Source organism: Oryzias latipes, chromosome 22 (assembly GCF_002234675.1).
Source record: "Oryzias latipes chromosome 22, ASM223467v1".
Classification (NCBI taxonomy): domain Eukaryota; kingdom Metazoa; phylum Chordata; class Actinopteri; order Beloniformes; family Adrianichthyidae; genus Oryzias; species Oryzias latipes.
This window is the reverse complement of record NC_019880.2, coordinates 21,642,454-21,666,468: the sequence shown is the minus strand read 5'-3', so window position 1 is coordinate 21,666,468 and position 24,015 is coordinate 21,642,454. Positions and strand designations below refer to the sequence as shown.

The following is a 24,015-nucleotide window of genomic DNA, read 5'->3' as shown; positions in this document are numbered from 1 at the left end:
CCTCCGTAAATACAAGATTCACTTCCATTGTTATGCAGACAACACCCAGCTCTACATCTCCACTAAGCCAAATTCCTCTCTTCCACCCACTTCCCTCACCGACTGCCTTCTTGCAATAAAATCCTGGTTTACTGCTAATTTCCTAAAACTATACAATGATAAAACTGAACTTCTCCTGATCGGCACTAAATCCATTTTAAACAGCATCCAGAACTTCTCCATTCCCTTTGAAACTCCTCTATTTCCCCCAACTCAAATGTAATGGCTGATTTTGATTATTTATTTTTCAATAAATTTTAATTTATTGTTACTTTTGAATGTTTCAAGTCATTTCAGTGAGCATTGTGGACTTTCTTAATTAATGTTAATCCTTCCTCTTTTGGCTTTTCCCATCAGGGGTTGCCACAGCGAACAAGTCGCATGGTAAACTTGGCAATGTTTTACGCCGGATGCCCTTCCTGATGCAACCTTCTCGGGACCGGCACAGATGTAGAAAAGGGAACAGGGAGCAGCCTGGAGTCGAACCCTGGTTTCACGGACGGAAGGTGCTGCAAACCAGCACGAGCTAAACCGGCTCCCTCTTAATTGATGTTAATAATTATTATTAATAATAATAATAAAAGAGTTCACACAATGTGTTAAAGAAAATACATCCAAATCAAGAAAGGCTCTATTCATTCATCCACTTACTTTCCAGAAGACACTTGGTGATGGTTACTGGAGAGAATTTATTAGCTTAAGGGTGGTCAGCATCCCATCAAAGGACCAAAAAGCAAAAACATTTTAGCAAAATCAATCATCTCTCTCTCTCTCTCTCTATCTGAGAGAGAGAGAGAGATGATATGAGGCATAATTCATATATTTCCTCCATAATTCTATCTGGAGGAAAATATTTCTTATTTTGTTTTTGAAAGGCAAACCAACCAGAACATTGTGAGATGAGCTGTTCCGGCTTTGGGTTCAGTGCTTCCTTTAATCGCCCCCTAGCGTACGCTAAAGGTACTGCACGTTTTGTTATTAAAAAAGCAGCCTGACCAGCGCAGACTTAAAAGTCTTTTTAAGATTTCAGACCAAGATGTTTGCAAACTCTTGGTTTGGAGCAGAAAACACGCAAAATACTGTTGTTGTGTTCACTGTTGCAAGAGTCTAGTTGTATCGCACTTGGTATCTTTCTGTACCGTTAAATCCATTTTTCATAAGTATAGAACCTCGTTTGCTGTCCTGATGAATTTAAAAAGGGTTTGAATTACAAATAGGTTTTATATTTTGTTCTTTTGCAACAGTTTATTATAACTTCGGTCATGTTGAATGCTCGTCTCCTCCGTGTGATGCTCACGCATCTTTTCTAAACAGCACATGACTTCAAATCCTTTCAGTGTCATTTGTGAAAGACTGCGAGTTGAAACGTGGAGTAAAAAGCGGCTGGAGCCCCGTCTGCAGGCTCGGGGGTCAGCTACTTCCTACGGTTGGTTTTTTTTGAAAGGACCGGTTGGATCCTCGCTCTGCCTCCGACCAATCGGAAGTGAGTATTTTTCGCGCTGGTCCGACGCAGAGTTTGAGTTTCCCGCAAGCTTTTGATTCGACTTGAATGAAGTCCGCGGCTTTCCGGGATGAATCTGGAGACGCCGTTCCTGCTGTAACGACCGAAGACCCGATTCAAGCGGCGGGTGAGCAGCGGAGCTCCGCGGGGATGTTGTCAGTCCAGAGGCGGCGGCGGCTCGGAGGTTTAGCGCGAGCGCTGCTTCGGGCCGACCATCCATTTTAGCGGGCGAGCCGGCTAACTGCTAACGCTGTTCAATAGAGGCTGGTTAGCTTCGGCTAGCACGGTTAGTTTTTCGGGACAAGCTGTCATGGTGCCCACGTCTTCTGTGTTTATACCGATTTATCTGAAGACTTTACCCAACTTAGTTCAACAAACAAGCTGCGCCTAAGAAAACGTCCGCGTACGTATCTGCTGAGGGTTTTCCGGCTGTGCGACTGCATGGAATATTTGAGTGGCGGCTTTGTCTATTTGCTGGAGAAGCTATCATGGCTGACTGTATTGATGACAGAGATGCGGCTGCTATCCATGAGTTTCCGTCCCCTTCTGTTGTTGCTGGACTCGTTTTTTGCATGACGTGATCTGGACTAATTGCTGGTGCTTCCGTTGTTATTTCAACGCTGCATTAATTAGACGACCTCATTTTTTTTTCTTTTCTTTTGGCACATTCGGCAGCACCGTTCTGCATTCCGCTCGTAACTGAAAATAGATGCATCCCGTTTTTCCGGTTACGGCTGCATCTTTTTTTTTACGGGGCATTTCCGCGGCTTTCCTGGCGTGCAGTGCGGCTGCGCCGCGGCCAACCCACTCGCTCAGCATTCGGGGCATGCCGCGGTTCTCGCGGCTGTCCGCACCGCCGAGCTACACGCCGACCATGCTAGCGGCTAACCCGTCCTCGTTCGGGGCGACGCTGCCCCGCTGGGAACGGTCCATGTCGGGATGAGAGTTGTTCGTTGATCCCCGTGGAGACGCGCGGTTCCGGTGGTCCCCGGGCTTTGCTTACGTTAACCGGTGGAATAGATCCCGCTCTCTCTCCCGGTAGAAGTCTGTTTGTTTACATGCTGCTGGAAAAGTTCTGTGCTGACAATAATGATGCTCGTCTTTCTTTCAGCTCCTGCGGAGGTCAGAAGGGATGGACGGCAAAGGCAGCTCCCTGCCCTCGATGCCTGAACCAGCCAACCCCGTCAGCATGAAGCAGCCCCCCGAGTCCCTGAGCGTGCGGAAAGCCCTGGGGGACGTGACCAGCGACCCTGCTCTGCTGATGGACAAGGCGGCGGCGCAGCTGGCCGCCACTCTTCAGGACGGCGTCCTCCAGAAGATGGCTGGCCACAACCACCACACCCACGAGAAGCTCAAAGACCTGACGGCCCTGGTGCTCAACGGGGACCAGGACGCGGTGCTGCCCCAGCTCTGCGCCCCAGAACCACCCATGTTCAAGGGGGCCGAAGCTCCCACCGCCACCGGCCCCCACCAGCTCAACGGCACGGCCCACGCCGAACCCGAGCTCACCGTCTCAGTACCGCAGGTGGTCCAGCAGCCGTCGCTGGAGCCGTACTGCGCCAACGGGGTCGGCTTGGTCACCGAGGACACTTTGTCTGGTCCTGATGGGAGGCATGAGGTGAAGAAAAGGAGAGGAACGGCCAACAAACCGAAGGCTCAAGTAAACAGCACCTTTGTCCTTCCTGTGGATCACGAAAACACTGGAGAAGAACCCGCAGTAGCTCAGGTTCACTTCACTTCCTACCAATATGAGAAAGTCATCGCATTTACATGTCAGGCTTCTCTTTCTGAAAGAAAAAGTTCATGACTGAAGCCAAAAGAACCTTTTCCCTGTTGAAATTCCTCATGATGTGAAGTCATGAATGGACTCTTTCTGGCTCTGTTCTGACGGCGTTTTTCTGTCTCTCCCCCAGCCGGCTCTGATGTCAGCGCTTCCTGGAGGGGAGTGTCCTTCGCGGACGCGGTTCTGTCCTGGAGATGTGGTTTGGACCAAGGTGTCGGGTTACCCCTGGTGGCCTTGCATGGTGACCAACGACCCAGAATTCAACAGTCACTTTAAAGAGAAACAGAAGGGTGAGAGCCCGCCACCCCCCCCCCAGACCTGCGGTTGATAGAAGCTTAACTCTGTTCCTTTTCTTTGTTTGTCTTTTTGTTCTAGTTGTATTTTCAAACGTCTTTTAATTGATTTGTTTTCTCAGCGGTGACCTGCGAGCTGGACATCCTTTACCACGTTCAGTACTTTGGAGATGCTGCAGAAAGAGGCTACGTCTTTGAGAGGAACATGGTGTCCTTCAGCGGCGAGGAGCAGTACCCCGAGCTCTGCCAGGGCATCAGGCTGCCGGGCTCGTGTGTCACCCATAGAAAGGTCAACCTTCTGGCTCCGGTGTCCTTTTCTAAGTCAAATACAGCAGGCTTTGTTTGGGCTCTGAAACAAAGTTCCATGGTTCTTATTGAATTATCGATATCTTCTTTATTCCCTCGGTTGTCCCGCAGACGTCTGCCTCCGTGCCCCAAAAACTCCAGGCCCAGTGGAACATGGGCGTCATTCAGGCCAAGGAGGCTCTCTGTATGCCGCCAGACGAACGCCTGGAAAACTTTGGGTTTCTGTACAACGAGGAGGGCCCTCAGCTGAACCCCCACATTCTGGAAAAGCTGAAGCCAGAGGATTGTGACGACGGGGTCCTGGACGGCCAAGCCAGGCTGCTTTCAGACCCGGTGAGAGTTTCTGAGCATGCTCCACGCAGGATGGAACTGCTGTGTGATCGGGTCGTTGCATTTTTGAAGTTTGGGTTCTGGTACAGTCAGTGGATGCAGGCTGGTCAGAGATGTGCTGCCATTCTTCAGTGTTTTGCTATACCACAAGGAAAGTTTTGAAATCGGTCTGTTTTGCAGAATTCCTCGTCTTCATCAGATTCTCTGGCGGAACCAGTGGCTCAGAAGAAGAGGAGGAGACCCAGACAGGCTCAGACCAAGGCAGACAAGAGGAAGAGCAAATGTGCGGCCAGCAGAACCCGCGACCCGGTCAAGACGAAAAGAAAACCAAAGTTGCCTTCTTCAACTGAGGATCGTTTGGGAACAGGTTGGTTTGGGGTTTTGGTTCCCGTCCATCTGAGCGATTGAACCTGTGCGGCCGACAGAACCAGAGATGGGTCCATCAGCTCTGACCCGTGGGGTTCCTGGGAGACGGTTGGATTTTTGGAAATGTTTTCTTTTTCTCCGTCACCGTTGGTCTGAATTCCAGGAGGAGACGATCAAGAACAGCTGTCTGGGTGGTTTTGGTAGAAGCTGAGGGGAAACCTTTCCTTTCTGAGTTCATTCCAGCAGCATCTCACAGTTCAGTCCTCAGATGTGTTTAGCTCATTGGCCCCGCCCCCATGGCGTTCCAAACAGAAAGTGGCTCCATAGAGAAACAAACGGCCGTTCCTCAGTCATTCTATTGGTCAGAAGAACCGTTCTGGGTCTTGATACCATTTTTTAAACATTCTGATAAAAATTATTCAAGTTTTAAACTGGCCAATCAGATGCCTGTATAGAGGTAGGTCGGCTCGTTGGCCCCCACCTCCAACATTCAAAATGTTTGACAGATTCTGTCGAGCCGGTAGGGGTGTGGTCTCCCAACAAGCTCCCTCCTGATTGATGAGTGGTTGCTATAGAAACGCCAACTCTTACCGACACTGCCTGGCTCCGACATGATGGCGTCCAAAGTGGCGACCGGACGTCACACTCGCTCAGTCCAGTTCTCATTTACAGTCAATGGTTCAAACCACAGAATAGGACCCCCCCCCCCCCCTCCTCCCATTAGATTCTGAAAGAAAAATGAATCCTGGGTAGGGTTGTGGGCGGGGCAAAGTAAAGGTTTTGTGGCGTCCTTATACCTGCTGACAGAAAAGCGGATTATTTGGGGCGTAAAGGCAGACTTTGGATCCTCGTCCAGCCTCTAGCGAGTTTTTTTTTTCATCAACTGCAACATCTGGTCCTGCCTGGTTTGCGTAAACCGCTAACATATGGTGGCAGCGTTAGGAGGAGTTCTGTAGGGTTTGGAGCTCTTCAGGTCTGAATTTACTCCAGCTTGTTCTTTCAGTGAGAAGAGAGCGAAGGAAGAGATCCAAAAGGCCTCAAGCGGGCGCTGCAGCTGACAGAGATCAACCGCCTAGAAGAAGACGCAGCGCTCTGAAAGATCCAGAGAAGCAGGTGAAGGGCCGCCCGACGCAGAGCCGTCAAAACGTTTCAGGTTTCCACTAAAACGCCTACGATGCGGCAGAAGCCCTGTGGAAAACCTTCCTGCTGCTCTTCTCTCTTAGGCCTCCACCTCAGAGGGTCCAAACAAACGGAGGAGGAAGACGAGGGATGGAGGTGAAGCCCGCAAACGTGCAGACAAGTCACAACCTCGCCTTCAAGGTCGGTCAACAGAGCTGCTGTGCTTGTTTTGCTCTCTCTCTCTCTCAGCTGTTTGGTTAAGTCAATGTGGTTCCTGCACACAGAGGACCAGAGTACAGAGAAGCCCAAGAGACGGAGAAAAAGGAAACAGGACGGAGAGATGAAGACGTCCAAAGCAAAGAAGAGGCGGTCCTCTCCCTGTCCTGATGCTGAGGTGACTACACAAAGCAGAGCTGCGTCCTCAGTCTGGGTTTTTCCGTTTTGTTAAGTCTAGAGCTCAGTCACTGAGTGAGGTCGCCTGGAAGAACAGGGCTCCTCGCTAATTCCCTTAACACAAAATCCCTATTTTATTTAAAATGTGAATTTTTTTAAATCCGTGGTGTTTAAATCCCAACCAGTGGGTGGATGTTGTGGCTAAAGCATTTGGATCTCCATCATGGAGCACTGCTGGATCAGCACCAGCCTGAGCTCAGCTTGTGTCCAGTGAAACCCACAGATGTTGGGCGGTTTCCACGCCATTCTGTTGAGGGAAGCTGACGCTCTGTCTCGCTGATGCCGCAGGGCTCCGGGAGCGAGGAACGGCCCGATTCTCCGAGCGACAGCTTGGACGGGACCAAGAAGGGGGAGAAGAGGAAGGAGTTTGTCTGTCAGGTAGGTCTCCTCTGCTTTCCCGCTGGTTGGTTGTAGAGGCAGATGAAGGCAGAAGCACAGAGATCGTTTTCCAGCTGGACCCAGGAGCCTCACTCTGCTGGAGATCCCTCCCCCAACTCCTAAAGTCCTCTCAAACCAGATCAGGGCTGACCGTTGGGTCTGACAGAGCCGTTTTCATGTAATGCTGCATTCGGACACTTCGGGACGTTTGAGTGATGTGATGTTCAGAGAGCCTCAGAAACCAGAAGAATTTAGCAAAACAGCTTCATGTTGGTTCAGGAGATGAAGAGTCCAGCATCCAGCGCAGCCTTTCTCTGAGCATTTCTGTGAACGTGTGCCGTCCTGCAGGTGTGTGAGCAGGCAGGTGAGGACCTGGTTCCATGTGAAGGCCAGTGCTGCGGCATGTTCCACCTCCACTGCCTGGGCCCGTCCTTCAAGCCCGAAGACAAGCTGCTCTGCCAGCAGTGCCGAGCCGGTGCGTTGATGCGACGCTGCAGGAGTGACGGGCGGAGGCCTCACGCTCATCACCGTGTCCGCTTGTCCGCAGGAATCCACTCCTGCTTCGCCTGCAAGCAGTCGGAGGGCGAGGTGCGCCGCTGCCACGTCGTGCACTGCGGCAAGTTCTACCACGAGGCCTGCATCCGCCTCAACCCGCTCACGGTGTTTGACAACAAGGGGCTCCGCTGCCCCCTCCACGCCTGCCTCTCCTGCCACTACGGCTCTCGCACCAAACACAAGTCTACCAAAGGTGAGCCTGTGATGCAGGTTTTGGGTTCCTTCTGACACCGTCATCCACCCAGAGGCCTTTCAGCTTCTCCATATCCGGACAAATCCATTCGAAACGGTCACAAAGTCTACTAAACCAATGAAATCAGTGTTTGCAGAGAGAATTCTGGGACCTGACTGGTTCATGATCCGGCTTTGAGCTCCTCTGTCCCGGTGTCTCCCTCTTGCTTAGGTCGGTTGATGCGCTGCCTTCGCTGTCCGGTGGCGTACCACGTCGGCGACCTGTGCGTGGCTGCAGGCAGCGAGATGATCACGAACACGGCCATTGTCTGCACCAACCACTTCAACGCCAAGAAGGGCTACAGCCACCACAGCCACGTCAACGTCAGCTGGTGCTTCGTCTGCTCCAAAGGTCTGCAGGAAACTGCTGTAAACTACACCTTTGCTGTCTGCACCACTGCTCAGGCGTTTCCCCAAACGTGGGTCCAAACGGGCGGTTCACGCTTCCGAAGCAATCCCTTCGGGTTTTTATGTCAATGAAATGACGGGTTCTGACTCTTTGAACAATGGAGTCAAAGGTTTGACCGTCTTTTCATTGATTCAGATGGGAAGTGAGGAACTGTGTTCTACACATGCACGGCATGAAAACAACACTTCCAGACACTGAACAAGCACTCTACTCTATAAAGTATATGTGCAAATACATTTACAGCCAATATAAACTCCCTTTGGCTCAGTAAACATCAATGCAGTGAAAGTAAACATTCTGTGCTGCAAATCAATCATAGAGAACTAGAACCTCCCTTCTGTCCGCCCACACATTTTCATCTACGTCACTTCAAATATTAGCTCTACTGCAGTGCTGTGATGTCATCAGGACTCTGCTGTGATGTCATCACAAGCTGCAGGACTCTGCTGTGATGTCATCACTAGCTGCAGGACTCTGCTGTGATGTCATCACTAGCTGCAGGACTTTGCTGTGATGTCATCAGGACTTTGCTGTGATGTCATCAGGACTCTGCTGTGATGTCATCACGAGCTGCATCCGTAACTGCTAGCAGGGTTATGGTGACGCCGGTCCTCTGGGTGGGGAATATGGGTGTGTCTGGAGTTTTCAGGCTGGAATATTCCTTCCTCGTTGGTCGGTACCTCTGGCTGAGGTGAACGTGAAGCTGCCAAAGGCTCCCCAGAGGAAACGCACACCTTTTCATCTGTGTGGAAACGTTCTGCTGGTCTGAGCTCCAGCCTGATTCACATTTCTTTATCTTTAAAATACAGATTTAGTTTGTTTTGGCCAAAAACACAGATGTAGTTCTGCGTTAATCTGATTTGTTGCTGGTGAATGATGGACGGATCCTAAATTAAAAGTGAAGACTGAGCTGACCTAAAACCCTGACATCTGTTGGACCAGGAGAGAGTCTGACTTTGAAACCTGGTCTCCATGTGGAGGTCTGTGGACCGCTGTGGTCTTGGTTTCAGTGGATTTTTCTGCTGTGCAGGAGGTCAGCTGCTCTGCTGCGAGTCTTGTCCTGCGGCTTTTCACCCGGACTGCCTGAACATCGCCATGCCCGACGGCAGCTGGTACTGCAACGACTGCAGGGCCGGGAAGAAGCCCCGGTACAGAGACATCATCTGGGTCAAGCTGGGAACGTACAGGTATGGATAAAACCGTCTGATCCCAATGCCTCTGCAGCGTTCCCGCCTTGACCCCTGGTCTTCTCTCAGGTGGTGGCCGGCAGAGATCCAACACCCTAGAAACATCCCCACCAACATCCAGCACCTTCGGCATGAAATCGGAGAGTTCCCGGTCTTCTTCTTCGGCTCCAGAGATTACTTCTGGACCCACCAGGGCAGAGTGTTCCCCTACATGGAGGGCGATCGGGGCAGCAAGCACCAGAGGACGGGCATCGGCCGAGTCTTCAAGAATGGTAACGACGGCGTGGCGGCGGTCTGACCAAGGGACCGAGCACCTCTGCAGACCGAGAGCTCAGGTGTTCAGGTGTGTCTGGATCTTTGTCCTCAGCTCTGCTGGAGGCTGAAGCTCGATTCAAGGAGATGAAGATGAAACGGGAGGCCAAGGAGGCTCAGGAGAGCAGCCGGAAACCGCCGCCCTACAAATTCATCAAGGTCCGGATTCTGCCGGCGGGAGGTCAAGGAGAAGTGGAGCTTGTTCTTTAACGTCTCCTCCGTCTGCTCCCCTCAGGTCAACAGACCCTACGGCAGAGTCCAGGTCTACACCGCCGATGTTTCCGAGATCCCCAAGTGCAACTGCAAGCCGACGGACGAGCGGCCGTGCGGGTTCGAGTCCGAGTGTCTGAACCGCATGCTGCAGTACGAGTGTCACCCCCAAGTGTGTCCCAGCGGCGAGCGCTGCTGCAACCAGGACTTCACCAAACGTCTCTACCCCGAGACCAAGATCATCAAGACGCCCGGCAAGGGCTGGGGCCTGGTCGCCCTGAGGGACATCAAGAAGGTGAGTGGGAGGGGCTTCAGGGCTGCCTCCGCCTGCTGCAGAGTTGGTAGAAGTATAAGGCCCCGCCTCCCACAGTTTTGAAATGGGGGGGGGCTGACCAGGAAGTGGGGGGGCTTTTGTCTCACAGGGCAAGTTCGTCAACGAGTACATTGGAGAGCTGATCGACGAGGAGGAGTGCCGAGCCCGGATCAAGTACGCTCATGAAAACAACATCACCAACTTCTACATGCTCACCATCGACAAGGTGAGGCCGCCGCCGCCGCCACGGGGGCAGGGCGTTGCTCCTCTGAGTATGGCGGCGCTGCTCCCTCCTGCAGCGCCTCCTCTTCAGGGAGCTACAGTAACCGGTATTGCATTGGGAGTGTTGCATGGCAGGCCGCTGCAGCATTACAGTAGTCAATACCACAAATGCAGCCAGACCTCCGCCCGCGCGCTGACCTCTGACCTCGGCTCCTGCAGGACCGCATCATTGACGCCGGCCCAAAAGGGAACTACTCCCGCTTCATGAACCACAGCTGCCAGCCCAACTGCGAGACACAGAAGTGGACGGTGAACGGAGACACGCGCGTGGGCCTGTTCGCCGTCTGCCACATTCCTGCAGGTCGCCCGACTTTCAGCAGAGGTCACGTCTGCTCCCAGGCGCCGCGCGCCGGTTCCAACTCTGTTTTTTTGTGCCGCAGGGACGGAGCTGACCTTCAACTACAACCTGGACTGCCTCGGGAATGAGAAGACCATCTGTCGCTGCGGCGCTCCCAACTGCAGCGGCTTTCTGGGGGATCGGCCCAAGGTGAGTGCAGACGAGCGGCGAACTTTGACCTTTTCCAGTGCGGACCACTGCAGATTCACTGAATGAAACTACAAATGATAGTTTGAGGGTCTGAAGTTTGTCTGATCAGTTTGTAAAGTTATGAAAACACAGAGGGGAGGTCCTGAAGGAGACTAGCGTTTCCTCCAGTCAGCGGCCTTCTGCCTCCCTTACAGAACTCAAACGGGCACGCGGCAGAACCCAAAGGCAAGAGGCCGAAGAGGAAGTACAAGAAGAGGAGGAGCGAGGGCAAAAAGAAGTCGGAGGACGAGTGTTTCCGCTGCGGAGACGGAGGCCAGCTGGTGCTGTGCGACAAGAAGACCTGCACCAAGGCCTACCACCTGTCCTGCCTCAACCTCACCAAGAGGCCCTTCGGTGAGCTCGCCGCCGTCCCGTTAGGCTGCAGTCGGCCTGCGGTGGTCGTGGTGTGATGTTGGTGGAGTCTGACCGTGTCGGTGTCCCGCAGGCCGCTGGGACTGCCCGTGGCACCACTGCGACGTCTGCGGGAAGAACTCCGAGGCCTTCTGCCAGCTCTGCCCCAACTCCTTCTGCAAGGCCCACCAGGAGGGGGGGCTGTGGCCCCGCCCCCCCGGCGGCGAGCTGTGCTGTCTGGAGCACGACGAGCTGGAGGGCGCGAACGGCCCCGCCCACGACCCGGGCTCAGTGGGCGGTGCTGCCGCGCCCGCTCCGCTCAGCCGCTCCAGAGGCTCCCGGAAGGCGGATAGGCCCGGCGGCAGAACCAAGAGCTCCAAACGGAAAGCAGCAGAAGCCTGAAAGGTCGCTTCCGGACCCGGCACTGTTCTCCGGACCCCCGCCTCATCAGGGAAACGGTTTCTCCACGTCTTCAGGTGCTCCAGCCGAGCTGCAGAGGCGCACACACCTGGACCTGCAGCCGCTGGAGGCTCACAGCTCTGATTTTTACTTTTTTAGAGAACATCCAGCTGGTTCCTGCTGACACCCCCCCCCCCCCCCCCCCCCTTCCCCAAACGTCCTCAGATCATGGTTCATGGTTTTATCACGTCATCTGTGGACATAAAATACCAAAACCAGAATTTCTGGTGGAGTGAGAGGTTGCCAAATTATCGTTTTTCCTCATTTTTTATGTGTAGTTCATACGTGTTGCAGAAGGCAACACGCACACAGTACGGCTCGGCTTTAGAGGGCCGCTGTGCTGTCTGCTAGCCTTAGATCATGTAAGCGTTTAGCCACGTAGGTTAGGGTTAGGTTGGAGCTGATGATGATGATGTCACACCGTGACCTTTCTTCGGCGTCTGACTGCTGCTGACCAGCTCCTCTGTTTCTTATGTGTAGGCTTTTTTTTTGTGGTTATTTTGAATAAAATTGCACCGTTGGATGAGTAGTGTCGTTAAAGTCTGTTCAGACTTCAGGAAACAGCAGAGCATTAAAAACAGGAAGTGAAACATCCGTCAGGCGTGTGGATGCTGCTCCACCTGTCCTCACCTGCAGCACGTCTCACCTGAGTCCTCGTCCCAACGCTGAGTGAATGTAGTGCAGCCCGTTGTTTCTGTGAGCACTGTAGTGTGTAGATCCACTTGTAACTACTGTCATTAGCAGACCAGAGACTAATATGTACATAATGTATAAGTGCTAATAGTGATATTGTAAATATGGTTCAGGTGTCGTCCTGAAACTCTGTCTGCAGGATCTCACCTCCGATGAGCCGAGCAATAAAGTGCAGGAACCTTCAGCCTCACTGGCTCCGCCTCCTGTCTGATGCTCCTCTACCGCAACCCGTCACGCCAAGAGACCCGTTTGGTCCGGTTTCTGACGGCTCAAAACCCAAAGAGCCGCAAAGTTTGTGTTGCTAAGAAGCCGTTCTTTTCCAAACGTTTGGGAGACTTCAATTAGAAAGATAACCGCTTCCACCTTTGACAGCAGCGCCTCAGTGTCCTGTCATGAGAAAGGAACGCCATATTCTGCTTTATTCTTCACATATACATGTGCTGACAACACAAACACACCAGAATTATTCATGGACATTAAATCTATTAGCCTATGGAGGTCTGGATGCATAGTCACACTCAAAATCAAACTGGAGAAACTCACTACAGGCTGATCCAGCTGGGATTCAATGAGGCAGTTGTGGGCGTGGCCTCCACATGCTCCTGTGACCTCCTAGCAACGCCTTGGTATGCTTCTGATGTGGCAGCGGATGGTCTTCTGGGGGATCTCCTCCCACATATGGAGTAAAGCATCTACCAACTCCTGGACAGTCTAGTGTTGCTGGATGGACTGAGACATGATGTCCCAGATGTGCTCAGCTGGATTCAGGTCTGGGGACCAGACGGGCCAGTCTGTGACATCAATACCTTTGTCTAGCTAGCAGAAACTGCTGACACACTCCAGCCACATGTGGTCCAGCGTTGTCTTGCATTAGGAGGAACCGAGGACCAATCACACCAGCATCTGGTCTCACAGGAGTCCCAGGATCTCATCTTGGTGCCTACTGGCACTTGGGCTACCTCTGGAGAGCACACAGAGAGCTCTGTGGCCCCAAACCGTTACTGACACACTGCCAAACTGGTCATGTTGGACGATGTTGGAGGCAGCAGAACGTCCTCCACGCCGTCTCCAGACTCTGTCACACATGTTCAGTGTGAACCTGCTTTCATCTGTGAAGACCCCAGGGCGCCAGTGGAGAATTTGCCGGTCTTGGTGTTCTCTAGCAAAGGCCAAATGTCTTCACGGTGCCGGGCAGTAAGGACACCTCCCACCTGTAGACGTCTGGTCCTCATACGCCCTCATGGAGTCTGTTTCTAACCTTTTAACCCTTGTGCTATCCTATGACCCCACTCTTACATTGACGTGTTCTCCCTACCATGACAAAGGTGGATAAAGGTTGAAAGAATTCATGTAATCCATGGACACCAGTGAAGATCACAAATCATTGAAGAAAAAAGGTTCAGAGCACTGTCTAGTGGGTCTAGATGACCCAACTCCCAATGTTTAAGTGCCTAGAATAGCATAAGGGTTAAGCAGACACGTGCATGTTTGGGGCCTGCAGGTCAATTTGCCGGGCTCTGGCGGTGCTCCTCCCGTTTCTCCTCGCTGAAAGGAGGTGGTAGTGGTCCTGATGCCGGCTGGTTGCCCTCCTCCACATCTCCTGATGTACTGGCTTTTCTCCCGGCAGCGCCTCCATCCTCTGGACACTACCTTGACAGCAAACCTTCTCGCCACAGCACGCACTGACGTGCCGTCCTGATGAGCTGCCCCACCTGTGTGGGCCGTCGACGCCGTCTCGTGGTACCGTGGTCACCATGTCCAGAACCACTCCTGTACTGGAGAGTTTTGCTGATCGCCTATTATGGTCTGTTCCACTTCCACTAAAACGTGAAACTGGCCGTCAGTCAGTGCTGCTTCCTGATTGGACAGTTTGATTACACAGAAGTGTGATTGACTCGTTCTTTAGGCCTTTATTTTTTAGATAGCTGTGCCTCTAAACAGAAAGAAGACACTATTGTGCATCAGAACATGAGGAGATACCCTTAAAGCTGCTTCTAGTAACAATTAAACCTTTTACCATCATTTTGCTCAGTTATCTGCTTTGTGGAGGAGCGGTGAGCCACACAAGGCCTCTTAGTTTCGTGTCAGCAGGAGTCAAAAAAAAGAATTGCACTAATATAAGACCGCCTTAGTTTATAAATATGTACACAAATCTTTGTTTATTCAAATCGTTAGCATTTTTTTCTTCACTGTGGAGGTCGGAGGAGCAGCAGGTCGGTGACCCCTGACCTACAGACACTCACAAGGCAGCAGGAGCTTTTGGTCCTGATCACTGATGGATCAGGAACAGAATGTTAAGAAAGAATGTGAAGATGAAGAGAAATCCGTGGATTTTTTGGATGGAAACGGTCTGCAGACTCGGCTGTGTGAAGATCAGACAGACGCACAAACACCTTCAGAGTTTTATTGTGTCTTCGGGACGACAACCTCCTTTTTTGCATAACAGCAGTGCAGCGGCGGGCGCTGTTTCGAAAAACGCCGTTCCTGTTTCAGTGTAAAAAATAACTCTTCGCCTGTGCCGTCCTCTCGTAGTGCAAACGCTTCAAATAAGTTAGGCACATGGCGGAAACCATCGCGGCTCCTTTACACGTAAGTGCTGTTGCCGGGGAAACACTGGCCGCTACTCTGACCACCCGAAAAGAGACGTAAAAGGACTTCCTGTGTTTGGCCCGAGACCAGACCTGGACGACCCAAACACTTAATCATGGCAACCTGTGGTCCCAGGAAAACAACCCGCTTTTCCCTGTGATGAGCCAGCGTTTCCATGGCAACGTGACATCTTTCTACTCCTTTTCTTTGGGAAAACGGACATAAACAGAATCTAGCTCAGCTTGACATTTATGTTACGGATAAAAAATAAATATCTGCTCTGGTCTGAATCTAGCATTTTGTCATCTCTAGTGAAAAATAGCGGTACAAAGAGTAGCGGACCCCCCCCCCCTCATCATGAGGCCAGCACGCCCCTGCGGATGATGTCTGAGCCGTAGCGGCGCCCCAGAGAGGCGTCGCCCCTCAGCTCGTGGGAGTGGCAGCGCTTCAGGCAGGGCTCCAGCTCCGCATGACCTCCTTTGGGGTCGGGCGGGTACCCGTCATGCTCCGCCCCCGTGCGCAGTCGTGTTCTGGGGTAGGAGGGCTCTGGCGTGTTGGTCAGCGGCCTCAGTAGAGGCTTGTGTGGCTCCGCCGCCTCCTTCCACGCCACAGCCGGAGGCCTTTCGCCCCGCCTGGGGATCCGGAACTTCCCCCAGCTCCTCAGGTGTCCGGCCGCGGCCCCCGGGGGGGCGTGGGCGCCATCGATGGGTGTTCTTCTCAGCCACACGTTGGCTTTCGGGAGAGTGGCGGCGTCTAAAACCACGCTGGCCCTGCTGACCTTAGAGTTTGGCGTCACATCTGAGAAGGCGGGGCCTCTTTTGGCCACGCCCTCGTCGATGAAGAACTCGTCTGAGTCAGAGTTCCTGATGTCCACCAGCCTGATGGAGACGGTTTTCTCCAGGTGTTTTGACCCCAGCTTGTTCTTCATCGGACAAGCAAAGCCGTCCGCGGCCTCGCTTCTCCTCTTCCTCCCCCGCTCCTCCTGTTCAGGGGGCGGGGCCTCCCTCCTCAGAGCCTTCCTGCTTTCCACCTTGTGCAGCCGGACTACAGCTTCCTGGATGACGTCTGGCCTCCCGAGCTTGGAGCTCCACCCCTCCCTGCTGACTTCAGCGCTTTGGACTGGAGCTCCGCCTCCTGCCTGAGCGGGAACCACTTCTCCCAGCTGACAGCTGCTGCTGTCCTTCATCTCCACGGGTTTGGCCTGATTTTCTCTCCTTTGGGTGTGAGAGGAGTCGGACTGGTTCTTCCGGTCGCTGCTCGTCTTTCTCCTCTGCTTCGGTGACTTGGTTTGCAGCTCAGGGAGACTCGGGGACAAGCTGGACTGAGAGGACAACCAGCCCAGAGAGAAGACCCTCTCCAGGTCTTTGGGCGAAGGATTGCCTGAAACGAAACCGTTGGGGATCAGCATGAGGCCGTCTTGACCGTTACCGACACGTTGACCACTAGAGGGCGACGCGTCTGGAGGCAGGACTCACCGTTCAGCAGCTCCTGGTCCAGCAGGACCACCTGCTGCTGCAGGATCTGCTCCTGGACTTTCCACAGGGAGCGCTTGATCTTCTCCCTCCGGGTCACCATGTAGGTCAGGTTCCGGACCTGGAAGCAACAGCAGCTTCTATAGAGATCACCATGACTTCACACAGCAGAACCCGGAGCTTTACGACGTCTTCCTGTTCGTTTGTCACAGAGACTGAGCCGCTCCACCGGCGGCCCGCAGCTGCAGTGAAGCATCAGAACAGGGAGATGCTGGGGGAGCAGAGTCCTCCCATCACCCCCCCCTCTACAGGCTGCAAACACGCCGTGTCTCACTGGGTTTTTATTCAGTCGACTTCAGAGCTTTGTCTGGCCCGTCCCCTGACCGTCTTCTCCCCCTCGCCCCCCAGAAACCTACCCTCTCCAGGTCCTGCCTCAGGTGGGTGAAGAGCTGGAGGCGGCGCAGCAGGACCTCCTGCTCCCGTCGCGCCAGGCTCTCCTCTTCATCCTTCTTGGGCGTGAGGAGCGGCTGGTTGAAGTTGGCTTTGCGTTTCAGCTTCCAGTACTGGTAGAGGAAGTCCAGAACCTCTGGGGGGAGCTTCAGGCTGCCGGCCACCTCCTCCACCTCCACAAACCGGTAGAAGTCTTCCTCCATCTCCTGCAGCTTCAGCTTGCGGAGGCTGACTCTTTTCTCCTGCTGGCTGAGGCCTTCCTGGTCGTAGGACGGCAGAGGGTAGGAAGACGCGTCTCCCCCCCGTGTCACCCCACCCTTCCTGCCTTTTTTATGGCCGGCGGCTTCCTCCTCCTCCTCCTCGTCCTCCGACTCCTGGTCTCGCGGCTCCGCCCCTTGGTGTCCGGAGTGTTTGGGGCAGAAGGACTTGAACTTCACCTCGTCGTCCTCAGTGAGGATGGTGTTCATTTCCAGGTTGGCCTGAAGGCCACACGTCACGTGGAAGGCAGTCCGGCAGTTTTTGGCTGAGCACTACGAAGAAACACACCGACAGTCAGATGTCGGGCTGAAATCAGAGCTGAAGTGGGTTTTTAAACGGTTCACAAACCAAACCCTGTTTTTAATCATCACCAAACATCACATCTATACCACATTTCCTAGTTTTTCCAAATGAAAACAGGATGATCCGTTACAGCAATTATCTGATAACGGGTGATCCCGTCTGCTACGTCCTGCTGAACTGGGCTGTGGAGGTGAGCGGCAGTGGCGGCGGGGGCGGTACCTGGATGCAGGCCCCGGCCTTCTCTTTGCACAGGCAGCAGATCAGAGCCCATCTGTTGCTGGGAATGTGGGACACGTTGGTGATGGGCTCCATCTTCTCTGGGTTCCCGATGCTCACCTGCACGGCAGGACGGACGCGTCACGCACCAGCAGGTAAACACACCATGACGGGGGGGCGGGGCTGACCCTCACCTCTGGGATCCACAAGGCACAGCTGACGTGGACCCACTTGGTTCCACTCCGGGTCGGCTTCATGGCCCCCCCCTTCTTGGGACACAGCTGGCATTTCGGGAGGATGCCGAGCGCACAGATCCGGCACAGCCAACTGCCTTGGGGGACCTTCTGGATGCCGTAGCAGGCCTGAGGAGAAGGGGAGGGTTTCATGTTAGTGGGTCAAAGGTCAGAGTTTTTCACAATGTTAGGAAAGAGAAAGACTAAATATTCAGAGTGTGGAGGCTCCGCCCTCCATCCGCTGACCTGGTGAACGCAGATGTTGCACTTGTCACAGAACACCATCTCATTGTTGTCCTCGCCGTCCGGCGACTGGCAGACGTCGCACACCACGTCCTCGTCGTACTCGATGCCCAGCCCCTCCTCCGTCTCCATGGCGTGCGTCATGTTATCGTAGCAGCGGCGCTCAAACTCCTCCATCGCCCGCTCCATGGTGTTCTCGTCAAGCAGAGGCAGGCCTGGAACGGCAGCAGAACGGCGTCAGCAAATGATCCGGAGATCTGACTGGAGACCAGGGGTCGCTGTGGACCCCAGCGCTGAACATCTGAAACCGGGTCATTTGTGTCCGTTTGCATGTTTAGTGAACCTCTCTGGTCTCTGTAAGCATCGAAACCTACAGCACTTGCAGCAAAGACCACAAGTCCTGGGTTGCTTTACATGTTTGAGCTCCAGAACTGAAGAGCTGAATTTTCCCGACCAGAAGCAGCGTTCATGAAGGTAGCAAAGGTCGTGACCCTGAAACTTCACCGCATTTTGACGTGTTTTGGTGACGGACAGACGGGTAAAGCTGCTGTCGCTTCAGTGATCCACAGCTGAGCTGTTTTTCTGGTTCTCCCTCTCCAACTAGATTTTTATTGATTGTAAAACTGGTCCCAGTGGTTTTTTAATCAGGATTGTGCCGTTTATCGCAAAATGCAAAAAGCAGACAGATTTTCTGCAGACGTTAGAAATTCCTGCCTGGGTTGTGGGCTGACTGTTGGCATGGAAGTAGCCCTATGTTGATATCCCATCATGCCTTTGTTTACACTCTCTCCTGTTAGCTTCCAGCACCTCACAACCCCAAGCTAATGTTAGCATAGCACAAAAACAGCGAGCAATTTCAGAGCTATCCGGCAGTACAGTTTAGATCCAGATTCCAGCTCAGACCAGGAAAACACAGACGTTCATGGATCTGTTGGCGTGCAAATGGAGGATTTGGAATTAGGGCGGAGCAGGGAGACTTTGGCCCCGCCCATGGCAGCTGCTGTGTCAACAAACCTCAGCTTTTTCAAACGTCTGCTCCTGATCCATCACCATTTGAATACAGAAATACTCAAAAATGGAGTTTTAATCTTGAAATGTCTTTATAAATGTCCTCCATCATGAGAAAAGAACATGTTAAAAACACAATTTTCAATGCCGCGGGTCTTAAAGTCTCCTGTTCACAAGTTGGAATCAACGCATGCCAAACTCACCCATCTCTGCAAACTCCTCGTTGACGATCTGCAGCCAGGCCACGTCCTCCTCGTTCAGGTCGTAGCGGCACACCCCGTCTGCCAGCGTGCGGATGTCCACGTATCCCAGCGCCTCCGTGCCAGACGTGCGGATCAGCTTCTTTGGCCTGATGAACATGAGCTCCTTCTCTTTTTCCACCAACACTCTGCAGAACACGGCACATGTTTCCAACCCACGACTCAGGCCCAGACCGCGTCATCCACGAAGGGGTTTTTAAAAGTTGACGCGGGTTTTCTGAAAACACGGGGACTCGTGGAGACAACGGGGTGCGTGGTACCTGGTGACGGGCTGTGGGATGGACTGCGGACTGACAGGAACCTGGACTCCCTTCTCCCACTCCTGCCTCCACGGGTCGGCGAGCACAAAGTAGTCCTCTGGGTTGAGCGGATGGGAGTCGTGTAATTTCATGGCGGTGATCAGGTCCGTCCTAAAAACCTGCCGCACAAGCGAACGCGCTCAGTTACAGCCCGTCTGCCCCCACTAGCTAAAACACAACACCCGTTCTCACTGTAAACTTTGGAAAAATTGGACAAATATCATAAAAAATGACCTAACAACTATTAGTTGTTCCATATAAATGTTTAACTGAAGGCCAGAAATGTAAAAAACAGGATTTAAAAAATTGCAACAGCAGCAAAAAGCCACCAATAGGAAGGCAGTGATAGATTGTGTGACTTGCAGGAACAAAGTCCACACGCTGTTCAGAAGATAAGAGAAGTTTCCATCCACACATGCTAAGCTCTGGAACTTAGATAGTCAGCCTTTCCTTACACCGTCTGCTCAAAGACACTTGATGTGCTCCAGTTTTTACTTATTAACAAATTCAAAGCAGAAAAAGCTGCTTTGGAGTGAAAAACCACATCCAGATGACCCTCTTTCTTGGCATGGAACCATCCTGGATGAAGGAGAGTCTTCACAGATCACACAATGGCAGCCCACGGCTTGCAAATACACAACGCAGCCGTCAAGAAATGCTGACGTACCTCAGAGGGTTTCTGCCCGCCGCCCCTCCGGTGCTGCGACGAATGAGACCAGCAGGTGGAGCTACCTGAGGGACAAACATGGCAGAGTTTAGTCCTGCTGCTCAGACAAACAACTCACAAAAACAATCAGACCAGAAAGTGGGAAGGAGAGTTTCTTAAACCTCTGAAAGGTTTGGTTTTCTGCTGCAAAATCCCAGAAAATGGAAGCAGAGGAGGCTGCTATCAGTCCCTACCAGTTGTTTCTGTTTGTTTGACTGCGTCCATAAAGATAAGACAGTCCAAACACCATCATTTACTTCTGACAAACAGAAGGTCTTAACCGGTTGACCTCGGTTTTCCTCTATGTGAAACCTGACCACGAATTACAAACTCACTTTGCATTTAAAAAAAAGAAACATTTTCAGGACAAAAAAGTGACAACAGACTATCGTCTAACTCCAAGAAACCTTTCAAACTTGATTTAAATGTCAACTTTGGATATTCTTGTGAGTGAGAGGAAGAGTCGCTGCATCTGGATGGCGTCTAAACATTAAGTCTAAAGGTGACTCAGCACTTACTGCCATTGTCTGAGTCATCACTGGTGCTGAGGTGCCGGCTCCTCTTCATCTTCGTCTATCAACACTTCAGAAAACAGCCAGACAGAGAAACTGTTACAAACAAATGAAATACAACTCATTTCAGTCAGACTAAAATGGTTAGAAACTCCCGACTAACAACACACACCCACACCCACACAAACAAACAACAAGGAATAATGTGGTGGTTGGAGTTCCAGGTCGGTTCCATCAACACAAAACCTCTGCAAAAGTCCCCAAACCTGCAGAATCATGGTGGTAACAGCTGATGCAGCGACACCAGAAGCTGACATCCCAACAGCTCCAGACTTTCTTACAAACAACACCAGTCCCGCTTCAGTGCGCGCAGAGGCAAACGGGCTACACGCATGCAGGAAAGGCCTGCTCCCGTTTCCTAGGTGATGACGCAGCGTCAGGGACGTGTGCGGGCGATGACAACAACTTTCCACAAGATGCGACACAAACAGAGCAGCGACCCGCCGAGTTACGAAACCAGCCGTTACCGGGCTGCCGCGCGCGAGCCCCAGGAACCCGCCCCGGCAGGTTTCGGGGTCGGCTAGCACCGCGAGGTTCTGGACAGTTCGAGTGACGCTCCGTTGGAGAGCCAACAACAGCAGCAGAACGTGATAAATGTAGCAACATGTAGCGTTGTTAGCCCTGCAAACCGTTAAAAACACACAGGGTTATTCTATATATAGAGGATGGTTGTAATTTAACGCACACGTCCTGGCTTTAAAGCAGCTTCTAGCTCGAATTAGCTTCATGCTAATGCCTTAACCGCGGGCCCACCCACTCACCGCGCATTTTAGTTTTAAGGTTATAAACTATCAATAAATGCATAAATTTGTTAAATTGGCTCTGCGTATATTCATAAAAAACCTTTTAGGAAATAGAGCTAAGCCATTGCTTAAAAGAACAAGACTGCTTTGACCTGTTTTTTAGCAGCAGGCTAACGTCAGTGACAGCGATTTGTGTTTAGCATTAGCCACCGATGCTAGCATCGCACACTCTCCTGGTTTAAAACCAACTCACCACGAGCTTTAGGACAAAGGTTAAAGGTCAAAGACCTACTCCACGGCCAGCGTGAATGCATGAGCGACACAAGTTATTAGAAATGACGGAGGCGGCGCGGCATAGCAGCAGGGAGGCATGTTTTACCTGCGCTCCCCTGCCTCAACTTAAGCTTTGGCGCCATTTTAAATGACGATGTCGCGTTCTCCTAGCGGATCGTTGCTGCGACCGTAACACTGCCACGGGTAAAAGTCGCCCAAATACCCCGATAAGAGCACCGAGTTACACCGCGCAGGTAGTAAGTGAGTTCGAGTAAATTCTGGGGTACATACAAAGCGCGCCAGGCCGGTGGAAGTTGGTGGCAGAGTTTGATAAGAAGCGCTGTTTTCTTTTCTTTTTCTTTTTTTCGAGTGAGTTCCGCTTCGCCCGCGTTCCACATACACATAAACACAAGCGGCGAAAGGGGAGGGGACTACGGGGCGCAGCTGCGCCTGCGCACCGCCAGAGGGCGGCAAACCCCCTCCAAACACACCAACGACCAACGGAAAGTAATTTTCCACAGCTTTTGTGGGCAACACGCACGCGCAGCAACGTGACTTTGACTCTTCTGCGGTCAAATTAGGATCAGCTTTGAGAAAATTAAAAATACAGATTGGACATTTGAAAAACAGACATTTCAAATTTGAAATAAAAATAGTTCAAAGCCCCGCCCCTACGTCAAAATAGGCTCAGCAGTGAAAACTTGAAAAGTCTGAATTGAAACAATTTTAAGACCAAAAAAGGAAATAAAACAAAATAATTTAGTTTTTTTTTTTCAAATGCTGAACTTACTTGTTTTATTATTTCTCTATATTTCTTACAATATTTTTTTTTCTGCGAATTTACAATTTTATGTTCTAAGATTTCAACAAACAATGTGGAGAATGTGTACTTTTGAGTTTAAAACAGTTTTGAGGTCATATATACATTTTCTAATTCACTTGATCCTAATTTGTCTCTGATTCATCATCCGACTGTCTCTGAAAAAACGTTTTCTCTGGAGCTTTACATAAACTCTATGAACCATTTGGTCGTTACAACAGCACCCAGAGGAAACACTTACAGCTTTAGCGTCCAAATCAAACGAAGAAAAGGAGACTATAGTGGTCTTAAACACTGCTTAAAGTTCAAACTTATTGTTTTTCTTTAAATTTATACTTAAACTAGAATCTAATCATTACATTTCCAATCATTCTTGACACAAAACTGTTCTTATTCTGTATGTTGGGTATAGGACAATTATCTCTCTGGGACACAACGATTCTTTGAATCTTTATTTAACATGTCATCAAAACCACAAAAACTTTATATTCAGTTCAAGTCAATTCTAAAGGGTAAATATACACCTAAGTTAAGAGTCTCGCCACAAATTAAACACAGAAATCCTACCTTGATTATGATTAAATGAGCCCTAAATGATTCTGGGTTGTTAATTTTGTTCCAAATGATCACATATTCAGTTTTTAATGACCCATATAAGTGACAATAACCTGTTTTGTCACAAGTTTCTGCCAGATTTCAGACTAAATAATTCCCACCTAAAGATGCAGACGTTTGACCTGAATGAGGGTCCCTTCAGAGCTTAAATTGAAACCCACGTTTCCCCCACACGTCTTGACATTCTCCTGCATGTCATACGTTCATTCTGAGACCCGGAGCTTGACGTTACATGATCCTTCCGTTGGCTCGAGTGAACACTGCGAGTGTCGGCGTCCTCAAAGCTGCCGGCGTCACAATATTATTTAACTAAACATCACAAACTTTTTCATACAAATAAGGACTTTTTCATGTGAATGAACAGGAAAGAGGAGGATTTCATCCTAAATAAACCCCAAACCGTCACACAACCGCTGCTGGGGTTTTGATTCCTCAACAGGGAGACTTGCAGGCAGAACAGATTCAGCACAAGTCAGGAGATCGGAAAGAATCTCTCCGGATCTGACGGGAAACGGACTCACAAGAAGAAACGAGTGGAGACCCAGCTCTCCTCTGATTCACCTTTTCAGGCCTTTACATGGATTTTTGTTTTTACACAGAAGAAAACTAGACGATGAATCATTAATGTAATCATTAGGAAATCCAAGAAAATGAATGTCACTTTTTAGCTGTGAGTACATTTAAGGTCCTTTTTGTTCTCTATGATATTGCAAAGTAAAATAACTTTTTTTTCTACTTTAACAGAAAAAGTTATAACAAGACACACCCACAAATCAGAGAAAGGCTTTCCTCCTAAGAACAGACGAGGTTTAGAATTTGGTGTGAATGTTCTAACGTGTACACGTTTGTGTTTTTAAAG

At 51.2% G+C, this 24,015-nt stretch overlaps 2 protein-coding genes across 12 annotated transcripts; one reads left to right on the top strand and one right to left on the bottom strand.

Annotated features, from left to right (window-relative positions):
- The first annotated feature begins 1,310 nt into the window (after nt 1-1,310).
- nsd2 (nuclear receptor binding SET domain protein 2) lies at nt 1,311-12,280 on the top strand. 5 transcript variants are annotated; one of them, XM_020700610.2, is made up of 22 exons: nt 1,311-1,522; nt 2,652-3,266; nt 3,454-3,613; nt 3,739-3,905; nt 4,034-4,255; nt 4,433-4,619; nt 5,622-5,731; nt 5,842-5,938; nt 6,022-6,131; nt 6,479-6,568; nt 6,917-7,043; nt 7,116-7,316; nt 7,527-7,706; nt 8,794-8,950; nt 9,020-9,222; nt 9,318-9,421; nt 9,498-9,767; nt 9,895-10,011; nt 10,227-10,368; nt 10,448-10,554; nt 10,749-10,947; nt 11,039-12,280. In XM_020700610.2, exons 2-22 carry the CDS (start codon nt 2,673-2,675, stop codon nt 11,344-11,346), a joined length of 3,852 nt encoding a protein of 1,283 aa, XP_020556269.2. In that variant the 5' UTR covers nt 1,311-1,522; nt 2,652-2,672; the 3' UTR covers nt 11,347-12,280. The 5 variants fall into 5 exon arrangements, with proteins under 5 accessions (XP_020556269.2, XP_011491920.3, XP_020556268.2 ...); XM_011493618.3 differs by lacking the exon at nt 1,311-1,522 and adding an exon at nt 1,536-1,667; XM_020700609.2 differs by lacking the exon at nt 1,311-1,522 and adding an exon at nt 1,696-1,826.
- Nucleotides 12,281-14,486: 2,206 nt separating this feature from the next.
- Nucleotides 14,487-22,204, bottom strand: jade1 (jade family PHD finger 1). 7 transcript variants are annotated; one of them, XM_011490701.3, is made up of 11 exons: nt 22,013-22,204; nt 20,652-20,741; nt 20,095-20,159; nt 19,389-19,546; nt 19,072-19,256; nt 17,864-18,075; nt 17,579-17,746; nt 17,388-17,504; nt 16,574-17,137; nt 16,161-16,278; nt 14,487-16,065 (listed from the first exon to the last, which is right to left on the bottom strand). In XM_011490701.3, exons 2-11 carry the CDS (start codon nt 20,698-20,700, stop codon nt 15,041-15,043), a joined length of 2,661 nt encoding a protein of 886 aa, XP_011489003.1. In that variant the 5' UTR covers nt 20,701-20,741; nt 22,013-22,204; the 3' UTR covers nt 14,487-15,040. The 7 variants fall into 7 exon arrangements, with proteins under 7 accessions (XP_011489003.1, XP_004082744.1, XP_020569063.1 ...); XM_004082696.4 differs by having other exon boundaries at nt 20,652-20,715; XM_020713404.2 differs by lacking the exon at nt 22,013-22,204 and adding an exon at nt 21,828-21,999 and having other exon boundaries at nt 20,652-20,715.
- Nucleotides 22,205-24,015: the final 1,811 nt, after the last annotated feature.